This window comes from Schistocerca serialis, chromosome 2, assembly GCF_023864345.2.
Source record: "Schistocerca serialis cubense isolate TAMUIC-IGC-003099 chromosome 2, iqSchSeri2.2, whole genome shotgun sequence".
NCBI lineage: Eukaryota > Metazoa > Arthropoda > Insecta > Orthoptera > Acrididae > Schistocerca > Schistocerca serialis.
In genome coordinates, this window is record NC_064639.1 from 739,520,127 (window position 1) to 739,542,303 (window position 22,177).

Here is a 22,177-nt window from a genome sequence, read left to right on the forward strand (position 1 = left end):
CAGCTCATTTAATCTACCAGTAGTTTTATTTTGTTCTTTGAGTAGCTGTGAAAATTATTGTTTGTTGACATTTGTCATGCCCTTTCACTGTAAACATTTTTTGTTCTCGCAACATCGAACTATTGAACAATTCAGTTAGCCACACAGCCTCTTTCCAAGCTATTAGGTGAAAAAGCACTCTGTGTGAACAACTGTGTCAGCATTTCATCTAATGCCTGCAATGAAATGTTTCCTAATAAAAATTTTCCATCTATAGTTTCTGTTACATTTAAATCATGGCTGTTGCACACATAGCTGCCATCTTGTTGCTTAGCTGTGTTAGTCATTTCAGTTTGTTCATTCATATTATTTCCCGTTTCTGGTTACTAAAAATATTTCTATTCATTTCATTGCTTTCTTCTGGTTCCATTTTGCTGAATACATATTTTTCACTTACATTAATTATTATTTATGCTATAACAATGAAAATAATCAGTTATTGAAAATATAGTGTAAATGTATAGATAAATAATCTACTCGCCAAGAGGCAGCAGGGGAACACACTCACAAAAGAATTTAACATTTACAAGACTTCCCTCTTATATTAAAGTTACCAACCATTTCCTAGATTGTCTCAAATTTGTTCCCGTTCCACTCCCACCACACACCTTGCTTGACACTATTGATGCCATATCCCTCTATACCAACATCCCCAATGTACACAGTCAGTCTGCTGCTGAACATTTCCTCAGTAACGCCCACCTGATTCCAAACCTATGACATCCTTCTTGCTCACATTAATCAACTTTATACTTACCAACAATTACTTCACCTTTGAGGGGCACACATACAAATAGATCAGGGGTATGGCCAAGGAAACCAGGATGGCTCCTTATATGCCAGTGAGCTTTCCTGGAATCCATAAATCTTCAGCCCCTGGTTTGGTTTAGATATATTGATGACATCTTTGCCGTATGGACTCATGGTGAGGCAGACCTGTTAAAATTCCTGGAATACCTTATCCCAATTAAATTTCAGATGGTCCTATTCTGAATCCTACGTCACTTTCCTTGATGTTAATCTCATCCTCAATGAAGGCCAGCTACACACTTTCATCCACATCGGACCCACTAACAAACAACAGTACTTACATTTTGACAGAAGTCATCCCCCCCCCACGTCAAACGTTCCCTCCCATACAGCCTTGTCATTCGAGGCAAATGTATTTGTTCAGATGCAGGTCCCTTACAGCAATACTCCACCAACAACCTAGTTCAAAAGCAGATTTTCTGGGCCATCACATCCACTCTAGAACCGCTGATACCTCCAAAAAAAATTTTGGAACATATCACTTGTCACCCAGTGTTACTCTGGTCTTGAATGTATCAATCAGCTACTTCGACAAGACGATGGCTTCCTAAAATCATGCCCTGAAATGAGATCCATTCTGTCTGAGACTTGGCCCATCACACCTGGAATACCTTTTCGTCACCCTCCCAATCTCCGCAATATCCTTGTCATACCCTAAACTCCTTCCGCACCCATCTCCCTACCCTATGGCTCCTACCCCTGTGACCGTCCCAACTGCAAGACTTACCCTATGCACCCTCCTACCACCACCCATTCCATCCCTGTAACTGGCAAAACATATACTATTAAAGGCAGAGCCATCTGCGAACAATACATCATACACCAGTTGTTAAGTAAACACTGTTCAGCCTTTTACATCAGCATGACTAAAGTCAGGATGAAGGGGTACAGGAAGAGTGTGTATAAAGGCAAAACATAATATTCTGTTGCAGAACATGCTGTACAACATGACAGTCATGACCGCGGTGCCTGTTTCACCACAGTGCCAACTGGATTTTCCCCCCAGACACCAGCTTCTCAGAACTCCGCAGATGGGAACTAGCACTACAACATTTCCTTGGTTCTAGCCACCCACCTGGCCTTAATTTACATTAATTCTTTCCATCTCAGCATTTATTCACAGTAACTACTCATTTGTTCACTCCACTTTCGTTTTCTACATCTTTCATTTTCTGACTTTATTTTTCGATGTCCAGCTCCCGCCTCTATTACATACAATGCACTTACCTTTTCACTCTTATTAACTCATGCACGATATTTTAGTAGTAGTCTCTGTCTATCATATTACTCTGTCTTCCACCTTTAAGCTCTCAGGTTTTCAAATCTCTTTCTGTGCAGTCCCCAACTATCAGTCTTTCTGAACTACACCCCTTTCCCTAAACCTCTTGAGTCCTTTTTCCTTCACCCCTCTTCCTTTCCCTTCAACTCTTCTACCAGAAGAAGGAGCCACTAGCTCTGAAGGCTTGTGAAAGTTAAATCCTTTTGTGTGCGTGTTCCCCTGCCACTGCTTGGTAAGATTATTTAAGCTATGCTTGCTATATTCATTTTCATCAAAATTAATTTTCTGTTGCTGTTTTGTATCACTGTTTTTCATTTTCTTTCGAGTTTCCTTCTGGGCTTTTGTTTTCCTTCTTTATTTTGTTATTGTCATTTTCTTGATGATCTTGCATCACACAACGAAGGTAATTTACATCATTATTAAGTGAACAATCAAATGTTTTACAATAGTTTAAGCAAATTGTATTTACAAAATTCAATAAGCAAATTCCATGTAAGGTTACCACTTCTAATGTTGAAGTTGCACTATTTACCAATTAAGTTAAGTATTGTGGCATCCCTTACAGAAACTGAAAGAAGTATGGAAAATATTCTACAAAGATTTTTATACAGTATTAATATTTGTATGTATTGTTCTTTCTGAGCAATATTAGGTGCTGATTTTTCTGGAAAAATTTAAGATTGTCATTTTAGTTCTTTACTGTGCAGTCTTCCAGTCTCTGCAAATTAATTGTGGTCTGGCAAAAACAAATCTTGCATTTTTCCTACACAGATTTAGTGATTGCCTTTTTCACCTCGTTGTGTTGCGAATTCTGTATACTATCAATCCTTTTCTCATTTTGGGTTGATAAAGAAATTATCCGAACAACTTTTGTGCTCATAAACTCTTATATTTTCATTTTAAAAGTGGAGTTTTTATTACAGAGCATTAACATGGTGGATTCATTCAACATGCTCCAGCAATAGCTTATACAGAAGAAAGTAATTTAAAAAATTGAATTAGCCCAATCTTCAACATTCATTTATGACCTAATAGGTATTATGATTTCCCAGTTCCTATTGCTATGTACAGTTTACCGTAAGTCGTTGCAAAATTATAAAGTTTATTATCAAAAAAGAAAAAAAAACATCTTTCCTTACTCCTCCATCCTAAATACATTACAGATTTGAGGGCCCTGTTGACAACTCTACAAACATTCTCAACTGTGGAGAGATCCAGTGGTCTTGCTAGCCAAGGTGGGATCTGGCAAGCATGAAGACATGCAGCACAAACTCTCACCATGTGCAGAAAGGCATTATCATGCTGAAGTGTAAGCCCATAATGACTTGCCTTGAATGGAACAAAACGAGGCATAGGATATTGCCAATACACTACTGTGCCCTAAGGGTGCTGCAAATGACAACTGAAGGGGCTTTGCTATGAATAGAAATGGCGCTCCTGATCGTCAGGCTCTAGAGCAGGCAACAGTCAGGTTGGTATCCCAGCCCTATCCAGGGTGTCTGCAGACACTTCTTCAGCCTGGAATCTCATTTACTGGAGTAGAATTGTCTTCGTGGTGAGTCCCCTTTCAAAATGAACCCTTATGACCAGCAAAGATGTGTCTGAAGATGCCCCGGACAGTGGTGCGATTCTAACCTGACCGCCGTCTGTCATACAGCACAACTACGAGTGATAGTCTGGGTTCCCATTTCATTTCATAGCATGACTCCTTTGGTTATCACCTGTGGCACCCTTCCAGCACAGTGGTATATCAATGATATCCTATTCTCATTTTCTTGTCCTTCACGGCAAGACATCAATGGCATACATTTCAGCAAGACAATGCCTGCTGGCAGACAGCGAGAGTTTCTACTGCATGTCTTCATGTTTGCCAAACCCTACCTTGGTCAGCAATGTTACCAGTTTGTCACCAATAGAGAGTGTTTTGAGCATTACAAGCATGGGCTTCCAACCTGCTTGTGATTTTGATAATCTAATGTGCCAACTGACTGAATTCGGCATGATATCGCTCAGGAAGACATCCAACAACCCAATCAATCAATGACAAACTGAATAACTGTTTGCATAATGGCCAGAGGTTGACCAACTCATTTTCACTTGCCCAATTTCTGAAGCTCTTCCCTTAAATATATCAACCAATTTTTCTGAAACTGTAATCACTTGTCTGTCTGTACATGTAATTTATATCTATTGATTTTTGTCCTCTTCGGATAATTCCTTCATGGTGTTTGTTTGTTTTTGTCTTAGGGTGTATTATGTCATATATAAACAGGAACACAATTTTGAGACGTAACTGTTCTGAAACACATTGTAGTTTATTGTCATTTTGGTCAGTCTGTAATTTGCATTTGAAGTTCTCAGATCATAACTGGTAGTCTAAGTTGTTTGCAAGCAGTTACTAATTTAGTTGTTTTGTACGAATATCTTTTGTTTTGGAAATACACCAGAGCAGTTCTTCTTTCAGCTTCAACCAGTAGAATTTGTACCTGGCACTTCATACAGCGGGTCATATGTAGTCATTCTCAGAGTCAGTCATCCATAGCTGTGCAGTAAAACACAAGCTTTTTTTTCATGAATTTTGATATCTGAAAACCTGAAGCTGTATTTACACAACACTATAATAAAACAGACTAAAATTAAATTGCTATGTAGTGAAACAATGAGAAGATATTATTATTATGGCTGTCTATTGTGAAAAAGTAGAAAATTTCAAGTTATTGTGAAAATATGAAATCCATGGTATGTGAGTCAAGAAGGAAAGAAATAGAATGAGGCATATGAGTCAACTAACAGTGTCCTTTTCAAATTATAAATCTTGGGCCATACTTCTCAGACACCATTATTTCTAAAAGCTTTCTTTCAACAAGCCATGATTACCATTGTGGGATTTGTCCAGGATTCTTTGAAAAAGAACTGAATACTAGTGTTGAGCTGTATGTTTCAGATGAAAGAGGAGAAATAGTATGCAGATGTAAAGAAAGACAGTATCAACACCATTTTGTGTGGAACAGAAAGACTCAGTGGATAGCAGTGCTCCCACGCTACATATCTACTTTCTTCTCATGTACTTTATGCTTTTCTATTCACCACCTCCCCCCCTCCTCCCCCCCCCCCCCCCCCCCCATTTCCAGGCTTTTTTTCATCCTGTAGTTCCCTTCTCTATCTGCACATCATCTGAGCACTTTCCCTCCCCATCACCTAACTTCCTCATCACTCTTGTTACCATCACCCCTTTCATTTATCTCAATCTCCATCCACACATGGACAAAGGATCAGATGCAAAACTTTCAACAATGACCACCTGCAATACAAGAAATTGCAAAGACAACCAATAGAAATACACAAAAATATGTATAATATTAATCTTCACTGACGGCCAAGGGAATAGTTCATACTTTGTAAAAGATGTTTACAAATCTCATACCTCTGTTTGCTGATCCTTATGCAGAGATATTCTCTCCATCAGCTCTGGCAAATACACATGATGTTTGTTTCGTTGCTTCGCAAGGTATAATAATATGATCAAAAATACAGTTATCATCTTCTGTATTGGTATGCTGTGATCTTCCTGTAATGAATCATGAAATAGTAGTATCTGTCCTTCACAATAAAACAAACAAACACACACACACACACACACACACACACACACACACAAACACACAAACACACACTACGAATCTTGCTGATGTATCTCATAATCAAGATGCGAGCCTATGAGCCTGGTACACAAACTTTAAATTGTATTACCATAACACAAAAAAATCAAATCAAATTATTATTTCATACTAAACATGATCAATCCTATTTGTTATTACGGTAGGCAAAATATATTATTACGTCTCATGTTAATAAGCTGGTTATGTATATATGAATGGATGGATGCTAGTTACTGAATACGTCTCATGCATAGGAAACATACTGTACAACAGTTATTAAAGGCTGTTAGGCTGATGGCTAATATGTATATCTCCAGTCCATAAAATAAATTAGGTGTCTGTTAGTGTCTGAAAATGTTACATTGAGTATTAACTTATAAATAAATAAAGGTAGGAGTTAAGGGTAACAGCACACCACGTAGTTGAGTTGCTGAGTGGTCTAGAGGCACACAAACTGAAGACACTGCTAAGATTTTGGACAATGTCCACGTTCAGAGCTAATTAGCCACTGGGATCATGAGGATAAGATTAGAATAATTACAGCACACACAGAGACATTCAAACAATCATTCTTCCCACACCCCATACATAAATGGAATAAGTAGAAACCTGCCCTAGTAACTCGTACAATGGGACATACCCTCTGTCACACACTTCACAGTGGTTTGCAGAGTATAGATGTAGATGTAGAAGAAGGTCAGCATTCAAAAGCCCAGCAATGTTTTCAGTCTTGTTTATGTGCCTATCAACCACTAAATACCTCAACTATACAGCAAGCTGTTACCTTTACTTCTTCCATTCTTTATATTCCACTAAAGAATTTCCAATAATATAGTACCATATACATCATCTGATCAAAAGTATCTGGACACATAATAGCCAACACTGATAATGGTGTGTCTCCATCCTTCACTTTTACAATAGCTTGAACTCTGCTGTGGGCAGAGGTGTCTGAATGTCTGGGCAAGATAGGCAGTCCATTTTTCTTCAAGAGCTGAAACTAGAGAAGGAAGTGATGTTGGACATTAGGGTCTGAGGTGAGGCTGGTGTTCTAACTCGTTCCAAAGGTGCTCCACTAGGTTCAGGTTACAATTCTGGGCAGACCAGGGCATTTCAGGAATGTTATTGTCTGCACACCATTGCCTCACAGTGTAATGCAACTGGTAAGTGCACCTCTTTTTTGACGACTTTTGGAGAATCCAGTACAAATGAGTCCACAATACAATACAATGAGACAAACTGTAGCTCTACATTTACCATACTCTTTATGCTGTAATCAGAATCATCTTAAATTTGATAAACAGAAATAAAGCATGAAGCTAAATCAGATTTATTTTTAGAAAATGATTATTTTTCATATTTCCAATTTAATTCAAAATTGTAGTCACATTTGAAATTACATTGTCGTTCTGTAATTTATTCTGAGTAATAACTTGACAATATTTGTAAAAGAACTTACTGTGTATTAACATCTCTTTATGTAAAACCAAAATTGTGTAAACTCAATACGCTGCTATTTCTCGCAACATCTTTCTTCTTGTTGAGCTGTGTAAGTGGTTGTTGGAGGAAGTTGGTGTGAGTTGAGGAACTGTCAAGTTGGGTATTGGTAATGGCCGAAATATTTTGTTAGCAATGAGCATATGTGGAAATAAAAAAGTACTGTACACGATGTGAAGAAAATAAAACATCAGACGAAACAAACAGAAACCAGTAGTGTTCAGATTTAACGTCTAAACCTGATCTTACAGCCTCGGCATAACAATGGATATTTCTACGTGCCATGACCTTCAATGAGCCACAAATTCAACAAGCAGCAACAAGGAGGAGGAATTGAGCGACTTTCCTTCTGACTTATTTATTAGATGCACCTACTTAACGATACAAGCTAGAAAAGTGTACTTGCTCTGAATTTTTGTTTCCGATTGTTTTATACAATAGTACAGGGGAGGGTTGGCTCTGCAGATGTTCCCTTAAAACAGAGTGCATTGTCGTGCTGTTACAAACAATCACTGTCTCCAAACTCTGCCTCTCTGCATGCAGTACACTATGCTGTAAAACGTGTTCATGCCCTCCTGCATTTAGCATTTTCTTAAGTGAAGTAAGGTGGGCACAGTGCAATAAGAGGTCACATCCTAACCATAAAAAGCACCCCCATACTGTAACTCAACTTCCTCTGTACTTCACTGTTGGCATTAAAGGTAATGACACAATGTTCTCAAGGCATTCACCGAATGCCACAATATATAGCGCAGATTGTAACTCTAAATCCATGATTTCCAGTCATCCACTGTCCAGTACCACTGCTCTTTATACCATCTCATCTCATGAGTCTATTAGCACCGACTATCATGGCTTATAAGGAGCCGCTCGACCATTGTACCCCCTTTTTTTCAACTGCCTACTTGCAGTCATTGCTACTAGGACTGCTTGTAGCACTTTGTAACTCATGAGTGATTCTTTTTGCTAAATTCATGTAATATCTTACAACCACCCTCTGCAAAGCTCAACACCTCCAGTCTGTCAATACATGAGGCCTCCGTGGCCTTGGTTTAGCTGTAGTTGTTCTTCCGCATTTCCACTTCACACAGTCACATCGCCAACAGTCAACTTCGGCAGCTCTATGAGGGTTCAAATCACCTTGATGGATTTGTTACTCAGGTGACTTCCAACGACTAGTCCACATTTAAAGTCACTGAGCTCTCCTGACCAATCCATTATGATGTTACTGCTTCTCTACGGACAACACACTCATTTCTTACTGGTGGGGCTACCTCTCATGACATTTAGTGGTTAATTTCACATTACACAGGGAAGCCCAGATACTTTTGATTAGGTAGTGTATTAGAAGATGTTTTGTATAAAACAGGAAACAGCATACTTTCCTACAAAACAAAAAATGTTTTCACTTATTTCATTCTACACTACATAGTCATTTCTGATGGCAAAATTAAGGTCCTTTGTGGGCAATCTTCATAGTGGTTTACTAAAAGTACACAAAAAAATAAAGTTCTTCACAGCATTACTATGTCAACATGATATTTTTTTATGTCACTGGTCTCATGCCAAAATATATGACTTGTCTCCTGAGCACCTAACACAAGTATAGTTTCAATAAACAGTATAATTAAATAAGTGCTACTGCATACAGCCTGTTCGTGTTCCAGTAGGGAAAAAAAAAAGTTTGCAAACACATTCATAGTACTACAAATTACGAAGTACTGTACACAAACAGTGTTGAATTGACGGGAAACATCAGGAATGTAATATAATGTCAACGGATTCTCCCATTACTTTAAAGGAAAAATGTTACACTCAATAAAGAAAACATTCTTGTATCTGCATTTTACTGCACTTTATTCATGAGGAATGCATACAAAATAATCTGTAGTACAGGGCTTGAACAGTGTGAAAAATAAAATTAAGCTTTTAATTCCAGATATAGAAACCTGACGAATGATCAATCACAGTACATACACAGTGCAGATACACTGAGGAAATACTGAGTAACATTTAGACCAACAGGTATTCACTATTAATTTTTACTTGATTGTAGAAATAAATAGGAGCTGTTACTCACATTACTGTCTGTGATGTCAAACGATTCCTGAGCTGAGTAGGAACTGCTGCAAGAATTTTTATGTTGTCTGGATAATAGTAGTCGAGTCACAGCAGGCCAAAGTACGGGTGATGACGGATCATATAATGCAGCCAATCTCTATAAAATAACAATACTCCATCACAATTTGTCATAGCATAATAAAAGAAACATTTGAGAGTTTATTTTCCATTCTCTGTCTTCCTCTATTACCTCCCCCTTTCCTAAACCCACTCACTCTCTCTCTCTCTCTCTCTCTCTCTCTCTCACGCACGCACACACATGCGCGGGTGTGTGGACACACACACACACACACACACACACACACACACACACACACACACACTTATTTTCATTTCAGCCCTCGATTATGTCCTATGTTTTCTTGCATTTGAATTTTATTCTGTTTATATCTTACTTAGAATTTCTGTTTAAAGCTCATGCACTTCATTAATGCCTCAATAAAGCCAAGACCACTCATTTGGAGCTTTAGAGGAATATTTAATTAATGTTAAATCTTAATTCTGTGCCTTCTCTTTGCATTAAATAATTCAAAAGCTTAAAATATTTTTGATATTCAAATATTGTGAAATATTTCTGACCTTCAAAAATGGCATACATGATAAAAGAGATAATATTTGCAGTATTTTTGTTCAATCTGAAAGATCAACACTATTTGGAAAGAGCTATAGTTTGCTGGTGCATAATGGCCAGTAGGATTTTCTTTTATTTTTACCTCCAACACTTCTTCTCCCAGGTATGGCAAATGTGTATTAACAAATTGCAGATGGTGGCCCGCTTGTATTGGTCGACATATAAGGGCTTGAAGTAGTGAAGGTTCACTCAAGCAGCGCCATAATGCAGCTGAAACAATGAAAGTAAACATTTTGCTGTAGCAGCCATTTCTCAATTTTCGTTGAGACTCTTAATTTTCTTTGGTTTTTGATTGACTTCCTCTTCAACAGTGAAACAAGCAGATGAGAGAGGGAAGTATACTTTTAAAATCATAATTTAATATCTAATTCACACCACTACATGGGTTTGTAGAGGAGAGCAGTAGACTGTTCCTGGGATACAAATGACATGAAATGGGTCATATCTCTCTGGAAGCCACAGGTGGAAAACATATCTCTCACATCCACTCAACACCATGCATCTAATCATGCATCCCAAAGTGGTATTCTGCCAAGCACCCTATCTACATAATATCCTGCTCAGGGTTCATTTCGCCATGAAAGCCACAAGTGTATTTACAACTGGTCTACCTAGCTGCACAGTATGCTTCTCAGCATTATGTAGTTGACTTTAGAGGCTAGTTCACAGGCAGTGTCACTCAAATTTTCTCCTCTAATGTAAGCTTTTCTTATTTTTATAAATGACAACTATCCCTCCAATAAACTCTTCATTACCACAACTCCCTTGCTGCAATCTCTGCTAGATTTTTCTTTACTTTGTGTGTCACTTTTCTCATTCTGATTCCTCTGCCTTCCCATTGTACTAGTATACTAACATTTCTCTTAGTGTGATGATGATTATGGTGGTGGTGATGAAGATGAAGTTCTGAGGGCCCATAACAGCAACATCTTTAGCCCCCACAATAAAATACAATGGGACAAGTGTGGAGGAATACCATAAACTGAATAAATCAAACAATGGAAACTCCAGATTGGAATATCAACAATGTAGGAACAGACAGATTGCTACTTACCATAAAGATGACATGTTAAGTTGCAGACAGGCACAATTATAAAGATACTTACACATAAGCTTTCAGCCACAGACCACAGTGTCTTTTAACTGTGCCTGGCTGCAACTTAACATGTCATCTTCATAATCTATCTTTTCCTACATTGTTGATAGAATGACTAAAATCAGGAGTGCAAATAAAAACATACAGGAAGTCTTGAAAAACTGGATACACTCACACACACAAAGCAACAAAAATCACAAGATAAAAAAGGGAAAATGCAGTGGAAAGTATTAAAAGAAGACAGTAGACACCTGCAGCTGGCTGACTGCTGGAAATAAGGGTGTAATCCGGCCACTTTGTAACACAGTAAAATCTCCAGTCTAAAAGCTTAGGCCAGAGTCCAGACACATCACAAAATTTTAAAAGTTTCACCCTACTCATCTCGTCACCAGATAAAATAGAGGGCAAGTCCCAACCTAAATTTGCTTCTACCTGCTCGTCACAAAACAAAATACATTATTCAATTAAGATATAGCGTACACTGATTTGCACACCACAGGCATCACAGACAGGGGGGGAGACACCCCTCTCGCTTCAATAAAAAGCCATGTGTGAGGGGACAGTTTTCTCAATGCAGAGGGAGGTCAAGGCCACCTCATCATGCTGGAATGACTGGCATGAGGCTCCCAATGGCCAAGAAGTTGACTTCGTAACCATAGCTTATTGTCTATCACTGCCCCTCCCATAACTGCATGGCTCTGTGATCCACCAGCAAAATGACAGCCTGTGAAGAAATGGCATATTCCGTAATGGTATGTTCCCAGAAGGCTTCCTTCATGGCTTTGTTGGCCTGTTCATTTCCCCAAATTCCCATGAGTCCTGGTACCCAGCAGAATGACACCTTCTTCTCCCGCAGCTGCAGGAAGTACAGTTAGTTATGTATGAGCTGCAACAGTTTCTCTGCTGGGTACATGTGGCGTAACAATTGTAGTACAACAAGGGAATTGGAGCAGATGAGAAACTGTCTGCCCTGGAGACACCTCATCTGCTCCAGTGCCTTCAGGATCGCATGGAGTTCTACAGAAAATACTATATGCCTATGGGGAAGGCAAGTCCTGAAGATATTCAGGGAAGGCAACGGAACAGCCAAGGGACTTGTCTTCTCAGGCGCCACAATTGTTAAACTGTGATGCCTATCTAAAATGTTAAAAAAAAACAGAGATTGAAACATGAAACTGGGAGTCCAGATGCAGATGTGCATAGTGTGGACAGCATTTTATATGCATATCACACAATGAGCAGCTATCATTTGATGTGAAGTGGCGGCTCAGCAGCCTCAGCACAGAGGCTCAACATGTGGCTCATTCGGAAAGCCACTATAGCTAGGCAAATCCCTTCATGTTGCACCATGTCCAATATCTTTAAATAAGTTGGTCTTGCAGACCCATACACTGTGCCCCTGGAATCAGGCCAAGATCACGCGAAAACCCTGTAAAATCTGAGCAAACAAGTCCTGCCTGCCCTCCATGAATTCTGGCTAACACATTTTAAAGTACTCAGTGCTACTAAGGTGTGGCAACCATGTAAATTTCAAGTCAAACGTGCAGCCCACAAACCTCACTGCATCTTTAAACTTAAGAACAGCATCCCTCCTCTTCAAATGAGGGAGGCTTAAAACAGAACGTGAACAGTTACAAGGAATGCACAAAGATGTCTTGGTTGAAAACTTAAAGCCCATCTTCTCTGCCCATTCCTCAAACTGTTGAAAGTTAGATGCAATTGGTGTGTTGTCATTGCAAGGCTGGAAAAGAAACAAAAGACACTTAGAAATCAAGGAATACTGGATAGGATATTTAACTACTGATGTAATACTATTAATAGCTATGGCAAAGACAGTCATGTTTAAAACACTACCATGAGGGACACCATTCTCCTGCCCAAAACAAACACTGTGGCAAGAGGAAGGGCCAAATAAAAATGGGAAGACATCCATGAAAACTCCATTTGTGGAGCTGTTTGAGGATAAGATGCCTCCAAGTATTATCACAAGCCTTCTTGATGTCAAAAAACATAGCCAGAAGGTGATGCCAGTGACAGGAAAGTTTGTTGTACAGCCACCTCCAGGAAGCCCAGGTTATCAAAGGTGGAGCAATACCTCCAGAACCCACAATGAAAGTGACTAAGGAGCTGCCTGTATTTTAAGATCCAGCCAAGGTGGCAGTTGACCATCCACCGCATCGTCTTCCCCACAAAGCTATCAAGGGCAACACTACGATAACTATTCGGGCATGTGTGGTCTTTCCCGGGTTGCCTCTTGCCAATCGCTAAAGTGACCTGACACCCAAATGACACTACAAAGCACAAAGAGAAATTCTGTGCTGCACTCTGTAAGGTGCTGTAACACACGATAATGGATTGTTATGATTTCCTTTTGCTCTCCCTAATAATTCGGCGACATTTTACCCTCACTACCCAAAAGGCTGCAAGGTTATCTTCAGTTGGCCATCACTTGAACTGACAGAGCTGCCCGCCTGGACCAGATTGCAATGTGGCATTGTTTGCTCCACCAAGGCACAACTTGCCTTTCCAGCTGGTCTAAAGACTGCAGAATGGAAGCTTCAGCAGAGTGGTGGATCATTTGGGTAATATGATCCATCCATTCTTGACACTGTCATATTCAAACACAACGAGTTGGCTGTAAAGTGTCCAGTCTGCTCTATGAAGCATTCACTGTGGGGGATATCTTTCAGGCACCACTCTTTCCAGCAGGTGAATCCACATGGGAAGAGGTCACTTGCATATAAGTCATCAACCGCTCCCCACTGAGCATTGTGTGCGAGGGCTAGAGAATACAGCAAGAGACTGACGGCACTGAATGACCCTGAAGCAGTTGTAATGTAATTAACTGTTGGATATAAAGTATATCTCACGCGAAAAGTACGATGCCCACAGTAAAGAGCTAACGTAACCTCATTATGTTGCCAAAAAGTGTGTTTAATTTATTTAATTATGAATATTTTCTTTTATGATAAATAATGGATTCGTTTGAGATGTTAAATGTTGTATATTTATATTTATTTATTTATATGTATCTTTGGAGTTTATTAAGGTCAGTAGACCAAAGAATCTGGAATGCAGGAATGTCTGCAACTTCCGGGCACATTTTGGCTTGCCTGCCAGTCGCCACTTCTTCGTCGGTATTAGAGGGAGATGGACGTGTTTATGTGACCAGTACAGTATAATGCATTTAGAGTATCAATGTTCATAGTGAAAATGTTGTAGTTACTAAACAAAAAGTACGAATAAATATAATTTTAGCTGAAAGTATTTCGGATCCGGTAGTGTTTATTTCAAACAAGAAGAAAACCCAGGCCATGCTTGTTGGAGTAATTATTTTTGCAGACAAAACTTCGAAAACCCCTAGACAAACATGATCTGCAGTGTGTAATCTTTCAGCAGCTACTAATAAATAAGTCTTGCTGAAATTGTATTGGAACTACTCGTACTATTCTCAATTACAAACACGTGGTGCGAATGTGGTCCTACCACAATATACTGCGTAAGATTCCACAATCATTCAGTTATCAAGAAACGAGATAGGTAACAACCAGTACAATATGGGGGCTCGTCCGGGATTATTGAAAATGTTACCGAAATAAACTACCACCGAGATTGCGAAGAAAACGACAGAATTCGTACATCCTGGATGAAAATGTTCAAGGAAGTCGTATGCTGATACCTTCAAGACAAAGGAAGTCGTATGCTGATACCTTCAAGACATCGGAATGCAGTTACTGGAGCAAGAATAACGGCACAATAAGTCAAGAAAGAAGAAAAAAGTGTAAAGTGTTGTGCAACAAAAAAAGCAATATTCATATAAGTGTAGTGTTTGAGTGTTGTGTATTCCATCATGCACCAATCAACAAAGAAGACGTTATAAGATAAGAAAATCAGTAACCTGTGAGTAAGATAGTTTAGTATCCTTTAGAAAAGATAAATTTGTTGTGTTTTGTTTATTCCTGTGTAAAAAGATGACTATTGTGAAAGAGGAAAGTATTGACGACGGTGTCGCCAACGCTAGTACAGATGTAAATTTATCATACAAAAGTGAATGCAACAGTAATAGTCCGAATCCTGTAGACAAAGTTGAAACTCGTACGGAAAGACAGAATGAAGTTAAAGACATGTTATCAAAAATAATGAATTATATGGAGGGAAAATTTAAGGCAATAGATGACACTAACAGACAAAAGGGACAGTGGTTAGGAAATATTAAAGACAGACTCGATGCTAATGAGATTCATTTGGATCAAATGGAGCAAAAAAACACTGCTCAGTTAGACCCGACTCTTAAGCTCATGAGTGATAAATTTGAAAAACAGTTCAAAGAATATGAAAAGAAAAATGACGATCACTTTCAAAAAGTAGAAGCAAAAATTTCCAGTTTGAGTCATAATATGGTTAAGATCACGGGTAAGGTCAATTACGTCGGGAGAAAAGTCAAAAATGTAGATGCAAAAGTAAAAAATCTGAAAACTGAAGTTAATACAGGTAGAGAGAAAATCCATAATGCGTTTAAAGTTGCGCATTCAGATATCAAACATGTAGAAGAAACAGTATCTGATCGTATTTCTCTTGTAGACGATAAAATTGTTAAAGTAGAAAGCAAATTTGAACAAGAGATAGGAATTATTACTGAAAAAATAGATGTAAATAATCAGATAAACAAAAATGAAGTCAAGAGTTTAGAAAGTAGTATTAATGACATCACTAAGAAACTTGAAAATGTTAGTAGCAATATGGTCACCAATAGTTTGCCGAACAATATTGGCACTTTGTGGTGCAACATTCCAGTAAAAAACTTTTCAGATGAGAGCAGTATGCATCCGGTAGATTTCCTGCAGCATTGCAAAGATAACTTTTTTCCAAATATGAATGATAATTAGAAAATTAAATTTGTGAAACGATTTCTAGAAGGTGAAGCATTGTCATGGACTAATCATTATTGTACGGAGGGAATGGCTTTTGCAGAGTTTGAGGAGAGGTTCTTAAGTAAATTCTGGTCAGAGACAGAACAAGCAAGAATAAAAAGCGAATTTTTGAATGGACCTGTTTATAAACATGAATATGGTAGCATGAAGCAATTTTGCAGAAATAAGTTAAGGAAACTCACTCACCTAAGCAAACCTTTTGATGAACTCACTCAAATTGATGCACTTAAAAGGAGGCTACCGTGTAAACTACAGTGGGAGTTAGCTTATGGTCCAGATGACACAATTGATCAGTTTTTGAAATATGTTGACAAACTAGATAGAATTATTGAGAAAATGGGTAAATCACCACACCATAGTCAAAACCATTTTCAAAAGACAGGGCATACAAATTGGGGCACTTACGGGTTAACAGTAGTGCCATTAAGGATGATGAAAATTTCAGAAAGGTAACACTTGATATATGTGATAAACAGGAACCCCGCAGTTTTGGAAGTAGTGATTCTCATCAGAGAAATCACCAGTACAACTTCAAGGGATCACAAGGACATAATTTCCCTTACAAGGGTCAATACGGAAATAGTCATAATCAATTTGGTAACAGGCACTTTGGAAATAACCCAAAGGAATGGAATAGTCATAATGGTATGGGGAGAACTGAACAGGAGTTAAAAAACTGAATAGGGCTCCATTGGCAGTCCGCAAGGTAGGAGCTACTTATACACAAATGGAAAGGGCCAACCCAAACTGTCAAACTAAACAGAAAGATACCAGTGACATAATGAGTATTTATTTTAAAGAGAAGTGTTATCCCATTAATGTAGTATCTGTTACAAATAATATATGTCATACAAATAAACCAGATTGCTTAGAAAACTGCGAAGAATTAAACTTAGATTCATTCTATGAGTGCGCTGAGAGGGGCACCTTGCTGGAAAATAGTTGTTCAAATGATCCAAGTGTATCAGGAATTAGAGAACTTATGGAAGAGTCTGGTGGGCTAGGAATGAAAAGAGCACCTAGTAAGGATGATTTAAATGTGCATCTGCATACTGAAGGTAAGGGCGCAGAGGATCAAGAGGATAATTTTTGTGATGTTGATTGGGAAGGAAAGGAGATTGAGGATAGTAGTGAAGAAAGATGTTTTATTGGTGTAAGTGAGGAGTTGGAAGCTTTAGGGATTACTAATATAAAAGAGGATAGTAATGAAGTTAGTGAGGTACACGTGAAAGCAGTTGACAATTTGAATGATAAGGATGCCAGAATTTTAGTCAATGAGTTATTTGATCTTGATACATGTAAGAAAAATGAGAAGGAACTGACAGCAGGTAATCTTAACAGCATCAGGGGAGCAGATGATGAAATGTCAGATAGTGAGCAATTTTTGTTTAACTTACGGGTTAACAGTAGTGCCATTAAGGATGATGAAAATTTCAGAAAGGTAACACTTGATATATGTGAAACTTTGTATCCAGAATGGTGGCATAGAATTATGTATCACATTGCACAAGTGTTAAGAGATAAATATAAAGGAGAGACACACAATAGCACAAATGAATGTAGTTGGATTGATGAAATATTCAGGAATAGTAATCAGGCCAAGGAAAATGCAATTAGGGTAATAACAGCATATAACTCTGGTGGTAATAATACAGGTAAGGACACTGGAAAGGGATATGGATTTAGTGAAATTGAAGATGACTTATTACATGAGAATACTAACAAAAAATTTGACTTTGATGTAAGCAGTCCATTTATTGATGTGCAGATAGGATCATGGAAAGGAAAGTGTTTAGTGGACACAGGAAGTCAAGTATCTGGGATATCAGAAACATTAAGTAAAAAACTGAAAACTAATAAGGATTATGTTGAGTTACCTGTAGTAGGAATTAAAATAAGAGGTGCTACCGGGAAGCAGAGTAAATCAATAAGGAGTCAGGCTTTTATTACTTTTGAAATTGAAGGAGTATCATGGTCACATGGGTGTCTCGTCATTCCTGATCTCACAGAGGATTTTATCCTAGGCATGTCTTGGATAACAAAAGTAAGTGCAGCATTTGATTGGGCAGGGCAGAAATTAATGATGACTCTACCAAGTGGTGAAGTCATCACTACGAAACTTCTTCAATCAAATGTGTTTTGTATGAATAAGACTGTGAACAGTATTGAAGTTACAAAAGAAGGTAAGTACATTGAAAGCCATGTCACAGATTTTGATACAGACGAGATAGAGTTTGAAAAGTTGGTAAATGAAAAAGTAGCCGAAGCTAGAGAACTAACTGAGAACCTAAAACAAGATTTGAAATTATTTTTGTAGGAATATAGTGATGTATTTAGCAATATACCAGGTAAAGTAATTGGATACCAATGTACTTTACAGTTGAAGCCACATGAACCATTCTTTACAAAACCGTACAGTATTCCAATCTCGAAAAGAGTAGCAGTGGAGAAAGAATTGCAAAAGATGGAAGTGTGTGAAATCATTGAGAGGAGTATAAGCCCTTATAATAAGCCCTTAGTCACTGTAAATAAACCTAATGGACAAGTCAGATTAGTACTAGATTCAAGACAGTTAAACAAATATTTATACAGAGAAACTGACCACCCAGAGAACATCGATGAGTTGTTATATAAATTTAAAAATATCCAAATTATGTCAAGCCTTGACCTAACTTCAGGTTTTCATCAAGTACCTCTTGCAATTAGTTCTAGAAAGTACACTGCTTTCTTATACAATGGGAGATGTTACCAGTATTGTGTAGTGCCTTTCGGATTAAACTCATCAGTCGCCGAATTTATAAGGGCACTAGACTATGTACTTGGCCAAGAAGTTTTGTCAGAATTAACAATTTATGTAGACAATATATTAGTTTCAAATCAAAGTTGGGAGGATCATTTGAAGTTATTGAAAAAGGTGTGTGAGAAACTCAGAAGAGGTGGTATGACATTAAAACTGGAAAAATGTAAATTTGGTGTGTCAGAACTCAAATTTTTAGGTCATGTCATTACTAAGGAAGGGATAAGTACAGATCCTGAGAAAATAAAATCTAGCGTAAACTTTCCATCTCCTAGAAACCGAAAACAATTAAAGTCTTTTTATGGACTCTGTGGATTCTATCGAAAATATGTAAATGGACAATGCCTTAATGTAACATGTTTAAGCAACTTACTTAGAAAAAATGCTACATGGAATTGGTCTGAAGAGTGCCAGAAAGCATTTGATAAAATGAAGAATGAACTTTGTCAGAACAGTCTTTTACACAGACCAGATTTTAGTTTGCCATTTTGTCTCCACACTGACAGTAGTGATTATGGACTAGGAGCAGAACTATTTCAGGAGAAAGTTGTGAATGGAAAAAATCTTCATTGTACCATTGCATTTGCCAGCAGAATGTTACTTAAACATGAGAGAAAGTACACTGTCACAGAAAAAGAATTACTCGCAGTACACTGGGCGTTTACAAAATTTAAAACATACCTGTTAGGACACAAGATAAAAGTCTATTCAGACCACAAAGCTTTAAGTTACTTGCAGGAGTGTAGACTATATCACAGTAGATTAACCAGGTGGGCCATGTTCATGCAACAGTTTGATTACGAAATTGTGTATATTAAGGAATCAGAAAATGTAGTAGCTGATGCTTTATCCAGGTTACCAGTAGGAGGAGATCAGGAAATGTTTGATCAAGAGGAAGAAAAGGAATTTAAAATAAGATACATGAAGGGAATCCAAGATGAAAAGCTCATAAGGACACTTTGCCATAACATCAGGAGGGAACAGAATAATGATCCTAATTGGAAATTGGTTAAGGACTGTTTAGGCAAAAGAGGGTATGATAAACTTGACAAGTACTATAAGGTCTTTAAGGGAACACTCTTTAGAAGAACAGATGTGGACTCTGACAGTTGGAAGCTATGTTGGCCAGAGTGTGAGGCAGAAAAGTTAATAAAGTACACGCATGAGAGTTATGGTCACTGTGGAATACAGAAATGTGTAAAGAAGTTGCAAGAAAATATCTACTTTTATAACATGGTAAAGAAGGTGAGGAACGAAATATCAACATGCGACAAATGTCAAAGAGTAAAAGTAAGCAACAGAACATGTCAGGGAGAAATGCAGAACATCATTCCAGATAAGCCACTAGATTTAGTAGCTGTAGACTTTTATGGACCTTTACCTAAAAGCAAAGGTGGCCATTGTTTTATATTCGTCATGGTTGATGTATTTTCCAAACTAATTAAACTTTAATCTGTTCGAAAAGCTACAAGTAAAGAGATCATTACAAAGATTGAGAGAGATTACTTCAAGAGTGTAGGGAAACCTAAAGCTATACTATCTGATAATGGTTCACAATTTGTTTCAAAAAACTGGAAAGCATTCATGGAAAAAACTAACACAAAACACATCTTGATACCCGTGTACAACCCATCTTCAAACCCAGCAGAAAGGTACATGAGAGAAATAGGGAGACTTTGTAGGACGCATTGTAGTCACAAACACCCTAGTTGGTCCGACCATGTAAACAACTTCGAGGATATCATGAACAGCTTGCAGCATAGCTCTACTGGGTTTTCACCATATGAAATTATGTTTCATCTCAGACCAGCAAATCTTATTTCTGAATTAATAGACTTTCCACAATGTACCTTAATATCAATGAAAGAACATGAAGAGATAGTAAAGAAAACCATGAAGAAACTAGGTGAAGCTAGGAAAAACGGACATGATAGGAAAATAAAGGCTACCACATTCAGAGTAGGTGACCATGTCTTAGTGAAATTCCACAAATGATCAAAGCTACTAACAGCAGAACTCAAGAAGTTCTTTGACATTTACATTGGGCCATTTGAGATTATTGAGAACCCCCACCAAAATGCGTACCGATTAGTATATCCCAAGTCTAGAAAGCTGTTTGGTCTTAGGAATGTTGTTTCTTTGAAGCCGTATATTGAGAAAAGAGCAAACTGAGCCTACAAACATGCCTTTATCTGGAAAGAATTTTACTGGAGGAAGGAAAAAAAAAATGCAGTCACCATACTATGCCATGGAACATAGCTCATGCAAAACGATGTTGTATCTAGACTGATTGTCACATAATTCTATTATAAGATTAGATTTCATGATTCCTATGTGCTTGTTTAAGTAATTGTACAGTATTTAATGAATTGCAAAATATGTAAACTTGATAAATAAAGGATTTTATTTTACTGATGATGCTAGGAGACAAGCCATGTCACTCACCCCCACAGTTTGAGAATAGCAAATCTCATAAATTTTGAAATCTTGTTCATTCACTTAAATAGACCATAATGCTTTAAAAAATTGTATAGTTAATAGACTGTATTTTCTTGTATATGCAAGTGTGCTTTTGTTTTACATCATGCTCACCATAACTGTTTTTATTCAGCTCTGTTTATAACACAACACAGATACTTTGTTGGCTTATTTTGCCTCTTAATTTTGATATCACATAATTTACAAGGCTCATGAGAGAATAGAGTTGTTGAATTGAAATACTTTTGCAACCTCACTGATGATATAGGAGTTAGTACTATGTTTGTTCTAATATGAGAAAATGTTTTAACTTTAGTATTATTTTATGGTAAATTTCTGGGCAACAAATCGACATATGTATTTATGTAATTTATGTTGTGAGACAAAGGAGGAAGTCAATGGTTGATGAAAGAATAAACAGTTTACTACAGTTGTGATAAAAAGTTGTATACAAGCCAAGACAATGATGCAATTTCTGTATCGGACTGACAAGTGGACCACGGTACACTTGTAAGTCCTGGTGGGCTATTGTAATGTAATTAACTGTCGGAGATAAAGTTTATCTCATGCGAAAAGTACGATGCCCACAGTAAAGAGCTAACGTAACCTCATTATGTTGCCAGAAAGTGTGTTTAATTTATTTAATTATGAATATTTTCTTTTATGATAAATAATGGATTCGTTTGAGATGTTAAATGTTGTATATTTATATGTATTTATTTATATGTATCTTTGGAGTTTATTAAGGTCAGTAGACCAAAGAATCTGGAATGCAGGAATGTCTGCAACTTCCGGGCACATTTTGTCTTGCCCGCCAGTCGCCACTTCTTTGTCGGTAT

The 22,177-nt window shown here is 37.7% G+C and overlaps 1 protein-coding gene across 2 annotated transcripts in view; it reads right to left on the reverse strand.

Moving 5' to 3' along the window:
- LOC126457939 (uncharacterized) overlaps positions 1-22,177 on the reverse strand; it is a 422,121-nt gene that overhangs the window by 245,292 nt on the left and 154,652 nt on the right. For both annotated transcript variants that reach the window (XM_050094658.1, XM_050094659.1), the window contains 3 exons: positions 10,119-10,246; positions 9,365-9,502; positions 5,553-5,696 (listed from right to left, as the gene is read on the reverse strand). In XM_050094658.1, coding sequence (XP_049950615.1) covers positions 5,553-5,696; positions 9,365-9,502; positions 10,119-10,246 — 410 coding nt within the window. The remainder of the gene's footprint in view (positions 1-5,552; positions 5,697-9,364; positions 9,503-10,118; positions 10,247-22,177) is intronic.